We start from the raw sequence: 15,273 nt of genomic DNA, 5'->3' as shown, positions 1-15,273 counted from the left end.
GGAGCGTTTTGCTCTCACAATTCAGGATGTGCTGCGATTCCAAAAAAAAAAACTCCACATTCAATCTCATTTATTCAGCCTCTCACGCAAAAGTTGTCATGCTCAGTTGAGGGCAAACATGGTCAGAGGAAAAGATGCACATGTGGAATCAATAGCTAAGCAAACCACAACAGCTGAGCATGGAAACAGGCCTTTTGGTTTTAAATTCAGAGATGCTTTGAAAGGAATAAATAAATAAAATCCCTCTTTAGCCTTTAGAGTGCAACTGGCCAGCTTATACAGTAATAATAAGTGTTCTGTATAGTAATTAAACATAAAATCATGAATTAATCAATTAGGCGACCATCAAACGTTTAAAGAAATGTGGATAATCTATTTATTGTTGCATGGTTAGATTCACCATCATTCATTTTTGACAAGTTCTCATCAAAGTCATCACATGTGAGCATTTACCGATTTCGACTGAACACGTTCAGGTTAAAGGGAACAAGCAAATCGGAAGAAAGGACAGTCGTTTCTAAAAATAAGCCCCCCCCCCACTCTTGCATCCCAGCCACGCGTAATCCCCAACACATCAGCACAGCCGCAGTTCTTTGTCTTCATCATCAAGTTCATCAAAGTACAACGAATGTCACTGGCAACTTATCCACTGCTGACCAGTGTTCAAACATTTTCGGCTACTCTTGATTTTCTCGTCTGTTTCTCTTTGTGAAAGTGTGGGTGCTGTTCTGGTTTTTTTTGTCTTTTACTCTTTTTTTCCCCCCCTGACAGCCAGGCATTTATGGGCCTCAATCTATCTGATGGAAATCGCCCTAATTCACACTTCATTTTTCACGGCATTTGAATCGTTTGTGCAAAATTCACTTGACAGCCAGATAAGAGCGCAGCTGCAGACAGAGATGATGGGATCTCAACACTGCTGTTGTGCAGATGAACTTTTTTTTTCCCCAGTATGAGTGCTTTCCTCTTTTCTGTATCTCATGACGTTCAACTCCATAGCACTTTCGGCTGAGCATACGTGTGTGCGCGTAAGTGTGACACAGGCACTACATTTTCACCACACCGACTATATGTGGACGCAGCTGATCCGAATGCTGTGCGTAAAACGACGCGCCTCAAAATCCCTCACTTCCGCTCTGCAAACGCGTCTTTTTCGCACTTTTCCTGCCCGCGTTGCCACTCTGGCACTGACCTCAAGACAAATCCTTGCAATGAACACAATGCCATGACAGAACAAAAACAGCGAGCACTGCAAACAGAAGCACACGCGGACAAAACGAGGAAATGGAACAGAAAAGAGAACCAAAACAGGGTTGTGACAGTGAGAGGAACGCGGAGGGTTGCTGCTGGGGGTGTTGTATGTAACGCGAAGCGGCACTGTTTTTCTTCAGGGTGTTATTAAGCTTATAGTTTCTTGTTGCTCTTGTCAGCACTGATCGGGCAGTCGATTAAACCCGAGGCAAGAGATTGTCTCTCTGCTGCGCACGCACCACGCATGCAGACCTCTCTCTTCTGCTCAGCTTTCTTGTCTCTTTCTGTTACCCCGGCCTCTCCAGGTGCACACATCCGCAGAAAGGCACACAACCGCACGCCCAAACAAGCTCAGGCTCTGAAACAGTGCTCACAGAGTGATGAAAGGCCGTTTATCCTGCGTCCACTGTGATATCTCAACTCACCATGCAGAATGGCCGAACGCGTTATCACCTCTGACCGGAGGGAAACCGCAGGAGTCAGGACTGACGCCAGCAGCAAATACCAGTGCTAGTGTGTGTGTATGTGTGTGTGTCCCAGCGGTAATAATCACCCGGATTAGAGCGGAGCCAGACCCCCACAGGGTCCCCCTGTTCTCCCCCCCCACCTTCCAGCCCAGCCCAGCCCAGCCCTGCCCAACCAGCAGCGCTGATCCCCAGTTTGTGCTGCCATGGGAAGCGGAGCAGCCGGCCTGGCAACCCCGCGGAGTCTGACTGCCAGACAGACAAATTTCCACGTTTTTTTCAGAAGCCCATTTGTCCTATTGATCACTCACAGCAAAAAATACAATATTGACCAAGCTCAGGCAACACAAAGGCACAAACCCCATACAAGCGTAGCCTTTGGCCACAAGGGTGCGGTGAAATGGAAGTTGATACAGCCGTCAATATGTCTGTGAGGGATGCAATATGTGGGCTACAACAATGGGGAGGCGTGGGGAGGAAAATGGGTTACACCTTAATAAGAATCTGCCCTGTGTCTGAGTATCTCGCAGTCAAAACAAGGGATTATTACAGAGCGGGAACGCTGCCTGGGTGTATTACACGCTCCTGATAGAAATTCAGCCAAATCTCGGTGTGGGATTCAGTGGGAGGGCACCCCGATATTGGCGCCTATCAACAAATGTCAGAGGCCCTGTTGTGCTTCCGCGGCATTTGTGACAGCGCAGCGCAGAAATGTCAATCAACATTTGTCTCCCTGTATCCATTATCAACCCTCTGTTTCGGGAGGATGCACACAATCATGTCATTCTCCTTTAATCTGAAAGCCTTCTGCCGTCTGGTGCAGAGCGAGGCTTTGTTTCAAGTTAACATGATAGTTACATCCATTAAGAACTGGGGAGCATTTGAAAGCCTTTGCAATATTCACTTTGAATTGCCTTGTGTACGAATTGTGCTCTACAAATAAACTTGCCTTGACTTGCCTGTTCAGTTACAGGGCTAGAACACCATTAAATTACACTGTTTAATGTCTTTGTGGCAATAATAACTTCATAGTCGCATAGATATTCTATGCTTCATGTGACTATACAATAAGATAAGGCCCACTCGAGTGGCCTCAGGGGGGATAAGAGGCTCTGTACGGACAAAGATATTCAAGGATGACAAAATTAGATTTAAAACATATTTCATTACATGCAATTCGATTGATTTCATTCCTTTAATTCAATTTGAGTGTGATTAGCCCTAATCACCTCACCCAATCCAAGAGAAAACGTGAAACTCAGGGAGTTTATAATGACCTTATTGCACCGTCAGTGACATTAATAGAAAACACTGTAGTGCAGTGGAAAAGTTTCAGTGGTCTAAATGTCAAAAAGTTACATCACAAAATATTTCGGGCTACAGGTTATGAGACGGTAATTACACATGAGCCTCTTTATAGTTAAAAAAAAACAACAACAATCTTTTGCCAGTTTTACCTCAGATTTTTCTGTTTGTTCTCCTTCTTGTTGAGGACCCCGGGCACACAGTTGGTGAGCTCGGTCCAGTCGGCGTGCAAGCCGCAACTCCAGCCGGTGGAGAACCGAGAGAAGAGCCAGGTCTCCTTGCGGTTCGGCCGGTAGCAGGTACACTTCTTCTGTCCCGGTCTGCAGTCGCAGGGAACCTCCAGACGGACATTCTGGACCAAGTGCCTGCCGAAGGTAGTCCCGCCGGTCTTCTGGATGTGCAAAAACACGATCACGTCCTCCCCTTTAATCTGGAAATCGATCGTCCTCTCCAGGTCCCTGACGGGAAAGTAGTATTTCTTCACGTAGTGGGGGTCCGGAGTGGGGAAGATGTCCCCCTCGTCTTCCTCCGTGAAATAACCGTGCGGGGAGCCGAAATTGATCACCCCGGGAGCCACGTACTGATAGAGTATCAGCATAAAACACACGGATCCGACGACGATCAACAAGAATTTGCTGCTCCTCTCAACCATGATCCTTCCCAGTGCGGTTCCTACAGCACGCTACCATTTCCCAGTCAAGCCGACAACAGAGAGCACGGCGCTCGGCTTCTTCATTTTCGCTCTCCCCGCCAAGAAGCACTCGTCTTCAGGGCTCAAGAGTGGCTCATTCCTCTACGAGACGACCGGCGAAGTTGACTCATGTTTCTCCGAGACCGTTCAGCACCGTGAAAGACGCATTGTAACTCGCTGAAAGCCTCCCCCCGTGACAGACCCTCCCCCGTTTACTTTCCTCTGGTTACCAGTCAACACAGCGGGCTCACTGCATCACAGCGGAGCTATGTACCCAGGATGCAGCGCGAAACCCACCTTTTCAACCTCTCTCGCTCCTTCTCTGAACACCCAAGTGAAAGGGAGAGTCGCTTTAATTTATTGGTTGATACGTAACGGCCGCGTCAGTTACTCGTAGCCAATAGAAAGAGACTATTGATGAATAGTTATAGGATGGCGAACTGCTAGTTCTAAAACGTAACTTGAACAACACTACGTTTAGTTGAGTGTTGCACTCGGGTTTTTTCTTATCTTTTCAAAATCTTTTTTGGATTTGGTTGCAAATATCTCGCTTTGTCTGGTCCGACAAACAGCTCATGGTGGCTTATCTTCATTTTCTATTCATGTATTTAAAGTATTTGTTTATCTATGAATTTCAGGATCCACACAATTGGTTAATCGTGATTGTCTTTGATAATAATTGCCTGTGTGCCTGCTTGATCTCTTCAGTACTCCAATGCAGTTTTTAAAAATAAATTTTGAAAAATTAATGAAGCTCTTCTACTTATTTTACCCGAGGTCTAGTTTATTGCACACACAATTTAAAAGTACAGTGAATTTAACAAAAAAAAATCAAAGGACAATTGTTTTTGTTTTTCTCATGTTAGTAATTGTTCCTCTACAAAACTGCAAAAATCAGCCGTCCAAACTCATTTGTTTATGCTCAACTTTACGCATAAGTAAGAGGTTTTGGCATTTCAAAAATTGTATTTGATTAATACACAGACCTCTTCACAATAAGTTCTGCAGGCCTTTCATGCGCAGAGTTGGACAATAGGATTTGAGTTTGGCAAAGAAGAGGTCAATTCATTATTTGGTGGTGCTGTGCTATAGTATTTGTTATTTATGGTAGAAATTGGATTTTGTGCTGATTACTATTTGGAGCTTAATTAATTTATTGTGTGAATCTGTCATTAAATTATATAAGATAGTCTCAGTCTTCTTGGTTTCTATTTTGTATTTTAGCCTTTGTGAGTTCCTTCAAAAATGTAGAATTTTGTACCACCCAGTTGCCATCGAGTTAAACTTTGATAAAGAGGAGGACAATCAGTCACATTTACATCCTGATACATTTATAATAAACTCCCTTTGGCAAGGCTGGGCAGATGTCAATACACAAACATGATCACAAAAATGGTTCAAAATATTGTTTGGAAACTTTTAGAAACACTAACGGATGAAAAAGACTGGGTCTGGACTATGGACTGCTCCACAGCCTGATTGTACAAAGAAGAATGCGGCACAAGTTCATGAACATAAAGAACAATGCTGCCCACCCTCTACATAACATAGTGCTGAAATAACTGGGTGTGTTCAGTCAGAGGTTTCCTCAGCACTGTGGCATCACAGAAAGATACGGGTGGTCCTTCCTGCCAGTAGCAACAACCACACATAAAGACAGCTTCATCAATTGTTGAGAAATAAAAAAAAAAACATTCTGCAACATTATAATGTCCCTCTGGGATGAATACAGTATTTTTACTCAAGTCATTATATTTTCTATTCCTTCTTTAGCCTAAATATTTTACTTAATTTCCAGTAGTTATTGCTGTTATGAATATCAAGTTCTGGCACAGAGAGACTAGAAATGCCATTAGTCACAGAATTTAATGTCAATACAAAACCAGAATCCAGATTTGATAGATTACCCCACCCTTCAACTACATTAGTGCTTGCGGATATGCAGCTCACATCAGGCAGAAACTCACATTAAATGGTAAAATCCTCACCTCAATAATCCATCTAGTTTGAAAAAGGTATTTCAAAGATGTCATTATTATCAGATGAAAACTCTTTTTGTGTCCATTTCGTGTGAGATACTAAAGCAGTTTGAAAACTGCTTGTTTATATCTTCCATTTTATCAAGTCCATTTCTAACTGATTCGCACGGGACATATTAGAATTTCTTTTTACATTTATATTAACTTTAGCTTCAGACAGAGAAATATTCATAGAAGCCACCTGATGACAATGGAGGGGAAAAGCATGTGTGGGCATGCATTAGTGATGCCACAAGTTAGTAACCTTTGCCTACAAGAGTAATAAGTCATGGCAACAAGGTAATAAGGTGTGGAAAGGAGATATTAAAGCCCCTCTCAGACAGGTTGTACATAATGTTTCTGCCTTCTTCAGTGAGGCATTAATCATTCAGACATAAGCCCCTTTGACGTTAGTGTTTCTTCTTCATTCAGAGATAACCATGACAGTGACAGACAGCACCATGGTGTGCTCATAATATTGGCCATTTGTGTGAGACTGGACAATACACTGAGTGAAACATATGGACACACTTCTGACATGTGAGATTAATGGAATTAATGGAGGCATCAGTTGTGGTCACAACCTTTCTTTTTTTTTATCATGTGGACACGGCTATTGTTGTGATAGCAGAAAGCATGTGGAAACTATGAGACTGTGAGACTGAGATGTGCCTTGAGAAGACAATTTTTGTAATCTGGCGCTATGTAAATAAAATTGAATTGAATTGAGATGTTCATTTTGCTTTTCTCTGATAAAGATCCATGTAATTTTCCTAACCCTATGCAAAGCAGCTTTAGTTCTTTGGAACTTCATTTTGTTTAATGGCCTACAAGGGAGCTGTGGTCGTATAAAGAAGCCCAGTTGGACAAAAGCTCATTAGCGAAGGGCCAGACTTCTCACATGATTTGTCACCTTAGTAAATACGGTATTTTCCTAATCAGTTAATTTTCCATGCCACTAGTTTCAAGCCTACCAATTATGATGTTCTTTTTGTACACTGTGGTCTCCTTTCAGGTAAAACAGTGCCTTAATGTACACTCTCAGAAGAACAAGATGGCTCCGGCAAAAGTGCTTAACTCAGGCCCTGAAAAAAGGAGTAAACACACCAGTGGGTGATGTCACAGGCTCTACGGTCTGAAAGGTGCACAGTATACCAATACTGGGCAAGCAGTCCTTTTTTCAAGGATCTTTGTCATTCCAGATCATATTATTCATCATGATTATTAAAGATATCAAATTAATAATAAAAAAAACTATAGCATTAATGCTTCAAGTGCTCCTGGCTTTTCCAGTCTGTACCTGATTCCATGTCCACACACCTGAATACCTGCAGACCACAACTTAGTAATGTACTACTTATTGTTGATCTACTGGCCACATGTTGCAAACTGTGAGCCTTATGTCCATTTGACTTTTCTTTGATAAAGATTGATGTCCTTTTCCTAACCCTATGTAAAGCAGCTTTAGTTCTTTGGAGCTTCATTCTGTTTAATGGCCAACAAGGGTGCAAGGTAACACAAGGTAAATAACTGCTTATTGTTGATCTCCTGGCCACGTTGCAAACTTGCTATATACAGAACACAGTGAAAGTGGTGAAAGTGTTGGGAAAATATCATTTTATGGCCACTAAGATTCACTTTCACCACTTTGAATGTGTTCTGTATATATTATGGTGTGCTAGAACACTTTAAAAGAAACATTCCAGTTGTTTTTAAAGGTCTTGACTATTATCCTCTTATCAGTTGAGGGTTAGGGTTTCTTTTGTTTGAGCATCATCATTTAACAACTTTATATTCTTACTCCGTCGCGAAAAGTTGTTGAAAGTTGTAAAACAAGTGTAAAAACATGATAGGTATTGTAAGACTTTAATGAGAGAGAAAGATCATACGAAGATTTTGTCCAGACAGAACAGAAATCACCTACAGCAGAACCAGAGACACACCATGGCCTTCACATAAAGTTAGAAATGATTAGATTTAGTCGAGAACAAAGTAAATGGAAAACAATAAAGTAAACACATCACGATTAGACTGTATGAAATACTTTAATGCTCACAAAACAAAAAGAGGACATATCTTGCTCTTTCTGTTCCTCTCTTATTCCCCCCCAACAAGCGACACAGATCTCAACAAGCAGCACACAGCTTGTGGGTGCAAAGCTCCGGTCTCACTCTTTTACTAAAAAGTTAAATGTCCGAAAACCACGAGACCAACAGCTCCCTGTTGCTCGCGCTGCTTCTCGCGTGGCTCCCGCTGGTGGTCAGCAAAGAGCCCTGCTCCTCTCCTTGTTCTTCATCTCGGCCAACTAACTTGGCGGGTACATAAATGGGAATCCCAGAGGCGATTACTGGCGAACACGCTTTGATTAATCACCTCTACGAGTGCTAGAGAGAAACATGTTTAAACTGCTGGGTGCAGTTCAGGTGAGGCTGGCTCCTCCTGAGCTGACTGTGCGATTCCCTAACGATGCCCTCGAGGTTTCACGGCATTTCTCAGACATTTGTTATTGCTCATGTTTACAGTGGATATAGGTCTAGTGTGTGTGCGTGTAATATTGCTGACAGATACCGATCCCCACATATTTTCTACACGAGATACAAATCAGCACATCAGCCCAATCAGTAGGCTTGTGGTGAAAAAACAGCAGTTTGGTTTTGGCTGGTGGGAGATGAGGTTAGTAAGAGATGGGGGTATATTTTCATTTTGAGTGCTTTGGGTTGATGATGTGATGTGTGTTTAGTCAGGCTATAATTGCCTGTGTGCTTTTCCACAGTTTCAGCTTCCATGATTTCCCAGTTGGAAGTGGATCTCTGAAAGCCTGTCATAGTATAAATTATGTAAGGTGGGTTCTTAGTTAGGCCAGGTGCTCACAGTTTATAGATGCAGTTTTTTTTTATTATAGCAATACTTTAAAACGTTCTATGCTGTTGAATTGGAAAAACAAATACTTTCTCTTTCATTTCCTGTCTTTCTTTCATGTCTTTTTTAATGATAAGGCTTTACAAAAGGCTTAAAGTGGTACTGAGGACTGGGCACCACTTTATTACATGTCAGCCTCACTAAAGCATGGCTCAAGAGTAAGTAACAGCTTTTAAAAATGGATTCATGACAGTTTAGTTCAAATTTATCTGCTTTTTGTTGTACGAATGCAGTTGTCATTATTTCTTTATTAACAGCTCATGATTTTCAATTTTATTAATACTCCACCATGTTTGAAGCTGTGATAAATTTGTTAGTGCGCATTTCTTTATTCTTTCGCGAGGCTGTTTGAGAGGCTAAATGATCCAGTCGCTGCCCGTCCTTATCTATTAAAGAATTACAAAAATAAGCCTCATCTTGGTCTATTAACAGCCAGAGGCGTTTTTCAGAAGCCAGTCATTTTTCATGAACTTGCAGTTAAAGAGAAAAACAAATTAAAAAGGAAATTGGTGATTTTTTTTCCCCAACTTATGAACCTACAAGGTCCATCTCATTAAGCTCTTATATAGAGTGGAAATACATTCATTCTGTCATTTATTAAAGTTCCAGTTGCTGACATTTTCAGAGCAGATATATCATGTAATATTAAGACCATGTTTTGAATAACAGAACTGTGCAAGTATAATAAAAAGATGTGTTCTCTTTACCTTACAACAAACCATGTGCACTTTACTGCGTTGCACCGCCACAGTGCAGAACATAGAGGACCCAAATCACACATAAACTCTACAGTTGGGCTTGCACATTTTTATAACTGGAAGGCTTTGTTCATCAATTAAAGAAGTCGCCACCCCTCTGAGGAGAGGCGCCTACCGTATGCATCTGAGTTTGAAGAAAAGCCAAGAGGGACTTCCACTAGTTACAAAGCAGCTGTGCTTTTTTTTTTTTTTGTCTCACACAGCCTGAATTACAAAATGCTGAAATGTTAATATTATTTTTGTTAGCCCATGACACAGAAAGAAAAAATACTGCCTACCTCTGATTTAAATATCCAGAAAGAGCTTAAGTAGGCATGCTGATTATTTGCTCAACAGACTTCCAACAATGATTAATTTATCCGGCTGCTATTAAGTAACTCATCACTTGTCAGTGGAATCAGCTGAATAGAGACATCAACATTCCCCTGAAGACTGAATTTATATCAGTATGCATGATATGGGAATACAATGAACAATTAGTATAAATACATGTACTCAGAATGTGATGCATTACATGTCAATAAAGTCTCATTTCACTTTGTGAAACTGGGACGTTATTAAATCTTTCCATTTGTGGACAGAATCTAATCATTTTAAAAAGCAAATGCTGGTGAATGAAATGATTTATTGTCGTATTTCTTTTAAGATGTGATGAAGTTCGAACATTATCAGGTAGGAGGCGGTGGTGCATTTGAACCAACCCTGTACACTTCACTGTCATTTCCACTCATTAGTGAGGTTAAGGAACATCACCACACTGGTTATGTTTATGCTTTAAAGTCTATTAGGTTTAGCAAAACATCACGATTATATGATTCGCCAACAGATCATACTGACAGCTGCTGGCATGTTGATGTTCTTGCTAATCCATGGAAATGTTCAATGAAATATGTGGTTACACCCAACACAAGGCTGTTAGGTCATCTCCCACAGATCCACCACATCTCCTCTGAGCTTACTCTAGCCTTTTGGATGCCATATGCTCATATCCATGTCCTCCCAAATTCCTGAATCATGTCACATGAGGTAACTACATTTGTTGCATGTTAAAATTCCTGCCTGGCTCAGTCTTGGTTTGGACTTTTTGAACCTCGATAAAATTACTTTTTTTTATCCTGTGATGATCCCAGAATGATTGGATCTGAGCAGTTGAGTGCAGCCGACATGTGCGAGCCAGTCTCCATCTGCAGTTATTCAGCCTGCTTACTTACATGGGCTTTACTTACATTGAAGCTGCATCTGCCTGTCGCACTGCTGTTAAACACAGTCATGATTATGACTTCTGCTTTGCCTCTGGCATTGCACAGTTGTATTAAATACCAGGAGATTCTTGGGAGAGAGTGTGTGTGTCTGACAGAGAGAGGGAGCAACTCAGAATATTAATACAGTCTGTTTGTGAGCATTAACTTGTGTCTGTTAATGATTGTACACTGATTGTACACATTGTGTGTGTGTTTGTGAGTTTTGCTCCCCCAAATGTGTGGTGCTATTATGAGCTGTGATACTTAAAGAAGATGGATGTCACAGAGTGTGTTGCCCTCTGGCTTGAGTATAGAGATTTGACAGTCTGTTTATCATCAGAACCAGTTTATTGTTGCCTTTGCATAATGATCCAGCGTAGATGGATACTTCCTTAGTGTTTACAGAGGCTTTGACTTGTGTATTATGTCCTCCTTCAATGTCTCTCATGCCAACATTGCATCTCTTTGTTTCTATTACACTTGGAATCACATATTTTATAGTGAGGTTTGCCTTGTGATGATGAAGTAAAAGTCACATATGCTTGTTGGAAGAAACAAAAACAAGTGGATGGACACACCCACACAATAAAAAATAGTTACTCATGGCGGAGAGCCATAAAATGCTCAGCAATAAAAGAAAAAAAAATTCTGTGTACTCATGAGTAAACAGCTGGCCAGTGGATTATAGCTGGTTCTCATGTTGACACAGCTTTAACCAGGTCCATTCATGGTGCATGAGTCTTTGTCCTGACATTATCTTGATTTGTAGGAATCTGCTCAGAGGTCCTAATGTCTGCCCCGTCAAACAGACACACAAACACACACACTCCATGCCCCGACATGCACCGCCTGTTTGTGCTTTATTTTTCATTCAGCCAGCAGCCAGGACCAAATACCTTTGAGTGTGAAAAACACAAAAACAAGAGCAGGGAGGTATTAGAACACACACACACACACACACCCACGCACTCACAGAAAGTACTTTTCCACCCACCAACACACACAAGCCACTCACATTTTTTCATATTGAATTCAGCAGCGGATTTGTGTGTTCTTTATACATAACAAGTAGAAATGACGTCAAAAGAATGGCCAATCTGTTTTCATCACGGGGCCCTGAAATGAATTATTTCTAGAACCTTCAGAGTGTTTCAGACACAAATATTTTCTTTGGATGTGCCTAAGGGGAAGTGCATGCTGTAGAACGAAAACAAAACTGGACGCCGTGCATTTCCTACATTCCAGAGTCTGTAACTGTTTGAATGTGCGTTTCTGGGAAAGTCGGTACAGCGAGGAAGTTTCGGAGCGTGTGTACGTTATATCCTGAGTGTTTACACAGGACTTTAAGGTTGAAGTTGGAGCACATCTGCGTGCAATCATGTGAATACAGGTGTGCACGTGTTTTTCATGCTGGAGCTTTACACGACCTGTTTTGTTCTGTGTGCACAAGTATACGTTTGTTTCAATGATTATGTATGCGCCAGTGGCAGCTGGAGGCCGAGAGAGTGTGAAGCGTAAAAGTGTAAAACACGTGTGTTACTGGGTTATGCCCTCATGTTGGAACATTCTGGAAAGCGAGCCTGAAAACTGAGACTTCGGGTGTACTTTGGCCACACAAAGAGACAAGTTGCAGGGTTGAAATGTAACAAATAGCTTTTCGGGGCATGAAAGTACAAAATAAACACATTTGTTATTCATTTGAGACTTTGATACTTTTTTACAATTTTTTTAAAAAAGAGCTTTGTTACTAGTTAGCTTTCAAAATAAAATTTTAACCATATAAATAGCATGAAGAGCTTCGGAGATGTTATGTCGTGATTATGGCGGATTGACTTGATAATAGAAGCAGAGCTTAAAACTGATACATCTATGTTTTATCTAAATATGAAGCATTACGCCTCAACTTTTTTTTTCTAAGTGTGAAACTGCATTTATTGTCAGTAATTGTGATAATTTAGTAATTTGAGTTGTGTCCATGAAAAACATTGTGACTGAATCACCTTCAACCAAACGATAAATCATGTTATTGACAAAATCAGAAAGTAGTCATAGTAGTATAAGTACCGTTTAAATTTTTGCTGGAAGTACTTTTAGTAATTTGATACATTCTTTATAATTATACCATTGTATTTTTATTTAAATAATACTCTCTTTGTAGAACCACAGTATTTGTAGAGTATTGTCTTCTATTGCTGACAAATTGCTGAGTTAGAATTACGAGACTGATCTGAGACACCGGTGCTGCAGGCGACTGCTCTGCCCTCACACTTAAAGGCAACTCACAGTTTCTGTGGCTGCAAGGCTGCAAGTGATCCAGAAAGAGGAAGCTCCGAAGATGGGATGAAAAGGTCACTTGACCAATCACAAAAGAGACTGCACCTATTAAAATCCATTGGGCCATGAAGCATTAGACTCGACATGCTTCACGTGATTTTGATCTCGGCCTGTTTGAGGCCCCTGTTTGTAAATGCATTACGTTAAAAATGATCTGTCTAGATAATATGCAGCGACACAAGCAACTACTGTGTGCAAGCAGACAAAGTTTAACTTCATGCATGATGCATCTTTGCTTTTCTGAATTTTATTTTTATTTAGCATTATTGCCTCACCTGCATGAACAGACAGGCCACCTGTCAAGTTTACTGTAAGGTTTTTACGATTTATTGAGCAATTCTGTTCTTTTGTGGCCTCTTTGCCCCTCCTTCTGCCTTTCTGGTTGTTTTTTCTCCTGTAAAGTAATCTTAGTGTTTTCCTAGTGTCTTTTCAAACATTTTGGGATTCTTTGGAGTTGCTTGAGGCATTTTCTTATTGGTTTGCATCTCTATCTGGGGTATTTAGTTAAATCTTTATCTCCTCTTTGTGCTATTTGTTGTTTGCATCTGTTTTCTGGTAATGACAAGGCTTATGCTGGCTGGTGTGGACTCATTCTGCATACGTGACTTTTTCTTATATTTGAAATGCCTTTCCACTGAATTTTACAGCATTTGGTGAGTCGATATGATCTGAACATTAATAATAGTGTATGTGTCAAGGTGGGTGTTCTGCTGAAGGTGTCAACAAGAGACTTAGAAATGACATTCTTACTCAGCTGTGATTTTAAATGTATGTGTGGAGCTCTGCCCAAAGAGCAGCTCCTTTCTTGATCTGCTGTCAGTGATGCATGTTAAATGATGGATCGGGACATGTCCAGAATGTTTGTAGGTAACATGGCGGACAGGCAGCTTCATCTGTCTGTAATCGTTGTACATGGACCTATTGTCAGATTCACTTTTCTAATGACCTCTTTAATCAACACTGCAGTTGTGCATTTTCTATACAAACGTATCATGAACCAATTCGTCTATAGAACTAAATGTGCGCCTGAATGACTTAATGACTGTCCTTATGAACTTTTAATTTGACCTGAATGAAATACAGTGTCTTTCTGTCTTTCTTAAGCAGTCTCGCGCCTGATGTTTTGTCTTCAGGTCTGTTCATGGAATAAACTAAATGGTGGCACTGGGGTCCCAGTCGAGGGACTGCCATACTCGTTACAATTTAGCAACTTTCGTAGCAGTCTCTACCACATTTGTTTACGTTTTACACACTGGACCACATAAAGAGTTTGTAATCCATAGAGCCACTCCACTGGCATGGCTAAAGCCAATTATGTTGACATGAATGTGGTCTCCATTACAGTATTTCAAAATGAATTCGCTGTTGCAAATTAGTTGTGTGTAAGCCTTATCTCAAGGAAACAAGGCTGCTGTGTGTTAGTTTGACTGCACTCACCAGAGGCTTTAAATTTGTTGGTTCGCTCAAGAGACGACTGCCTACACTGAAAAAGAGAGTGCACCCCATTTTTAATTCTAAGGATTTACGTCTCTGGACATCATGGTCCTTGTGGGACAAATACACCCAGTGAACAACAACACATAACATAGTACACTCGTCATTAATTATTTGACAAGATCTAAGCCAAAATGAGGTAGCAGTGAGTAAAAAATCAAGTTGAACCCAGGATTCATCCATCCATTTTCTGCACCCGCCTAATCCAACTTAGGGTCGCTGGGGACGTAATTGTTTTCCGTCAAACGTAATCAGTCTCGCGTTGTTGTGGAGAAATTTTGGCCCTCTCTTCTTTACAATGTTGTTTCAGTTAAGTTTTTGGTTATTTGTTCATTCAAATAACCATCCCGGAGAGTCCACACACAGTACTTCAATCGGATGGAGGACTGGATTTTTACTGGGCCATTGCAACCTTGACTTTTTTTTATTTTTTTTTCAGACAGTCTGTTGTAAATTTGATGCTGTGCTGAGGATCATTGTCCTGTTGCATGATTCACTTTCCACCAAGCTTTAGCCGTTGCACGGACACTTTTTCCTGGCAAGTGTTCCCAACAGCCCATTCCAACAATCCCCACTTGTTCAGTCTTTTTCTAATTGTACAGTCATGAACTTTAACATTTAACATGCTAACTGAGGCCTGTAGTGTGGGATCAAGCTCTTGGGTATTTCACAATTCCTCAGCATTGCACAGCCTGACCTTGGGGTCAGCTTGCTGAGAGATCTATTCCTTGGAAGATTGATAACTGTCTTGAATGTTTTGCACTTGAGAATAATCTTTCCCACTGTTGAACGATGGAC

The 15,273-nt window shown here is 41.0% G+C and overlaps 1 protein-coding gene across 1 annotated transcript in view; it reads right to left on the bottom strand.

Moving 5' to 3' along the window:
- hs6st1a (heparan sulfate 6-O-sulfotransferase 1a) overlaps positions 1-4,037 on the bottom strand; it is a 50,697-nt gene extending 46,660 nt beyond the window's left edge. The window contains exon 1 of the mRNA XM_072366019.1: positions 3,173-4,037. Within this exon, the coding sequence (XP_072222120.1) occupies positions 3,173-3,672 (500 nt within the window). The 5' untranslated portion in view covers positions 3,673-4,037. The remainder of the gene's footprint in view (positions 1-3,172) is intronic.
- Positions 4,038-15,273: the final 11,236 nt, after the last annotated feature.

The sequence above is a fragment of the Leuresthes tenuis genome, unplaced genomic scaffold, assembly GCF_036924035.1.
Source record: "Leuresthes tenuis unplaced genomic scaffold, fLeuTen1.0.hap1 SCAF_15, whole genome shotgun sequence".
Taxonomy (NCBI): Eukaryota; Metazoa; Chordata; class Actinopteri; order Atheriniformes; family Atherinopsidae; genus Leuresthes; species Leuresthes tenuis.
This window is presented reverse-complemented; position numbering and strand designations above follow the sequence as displayed.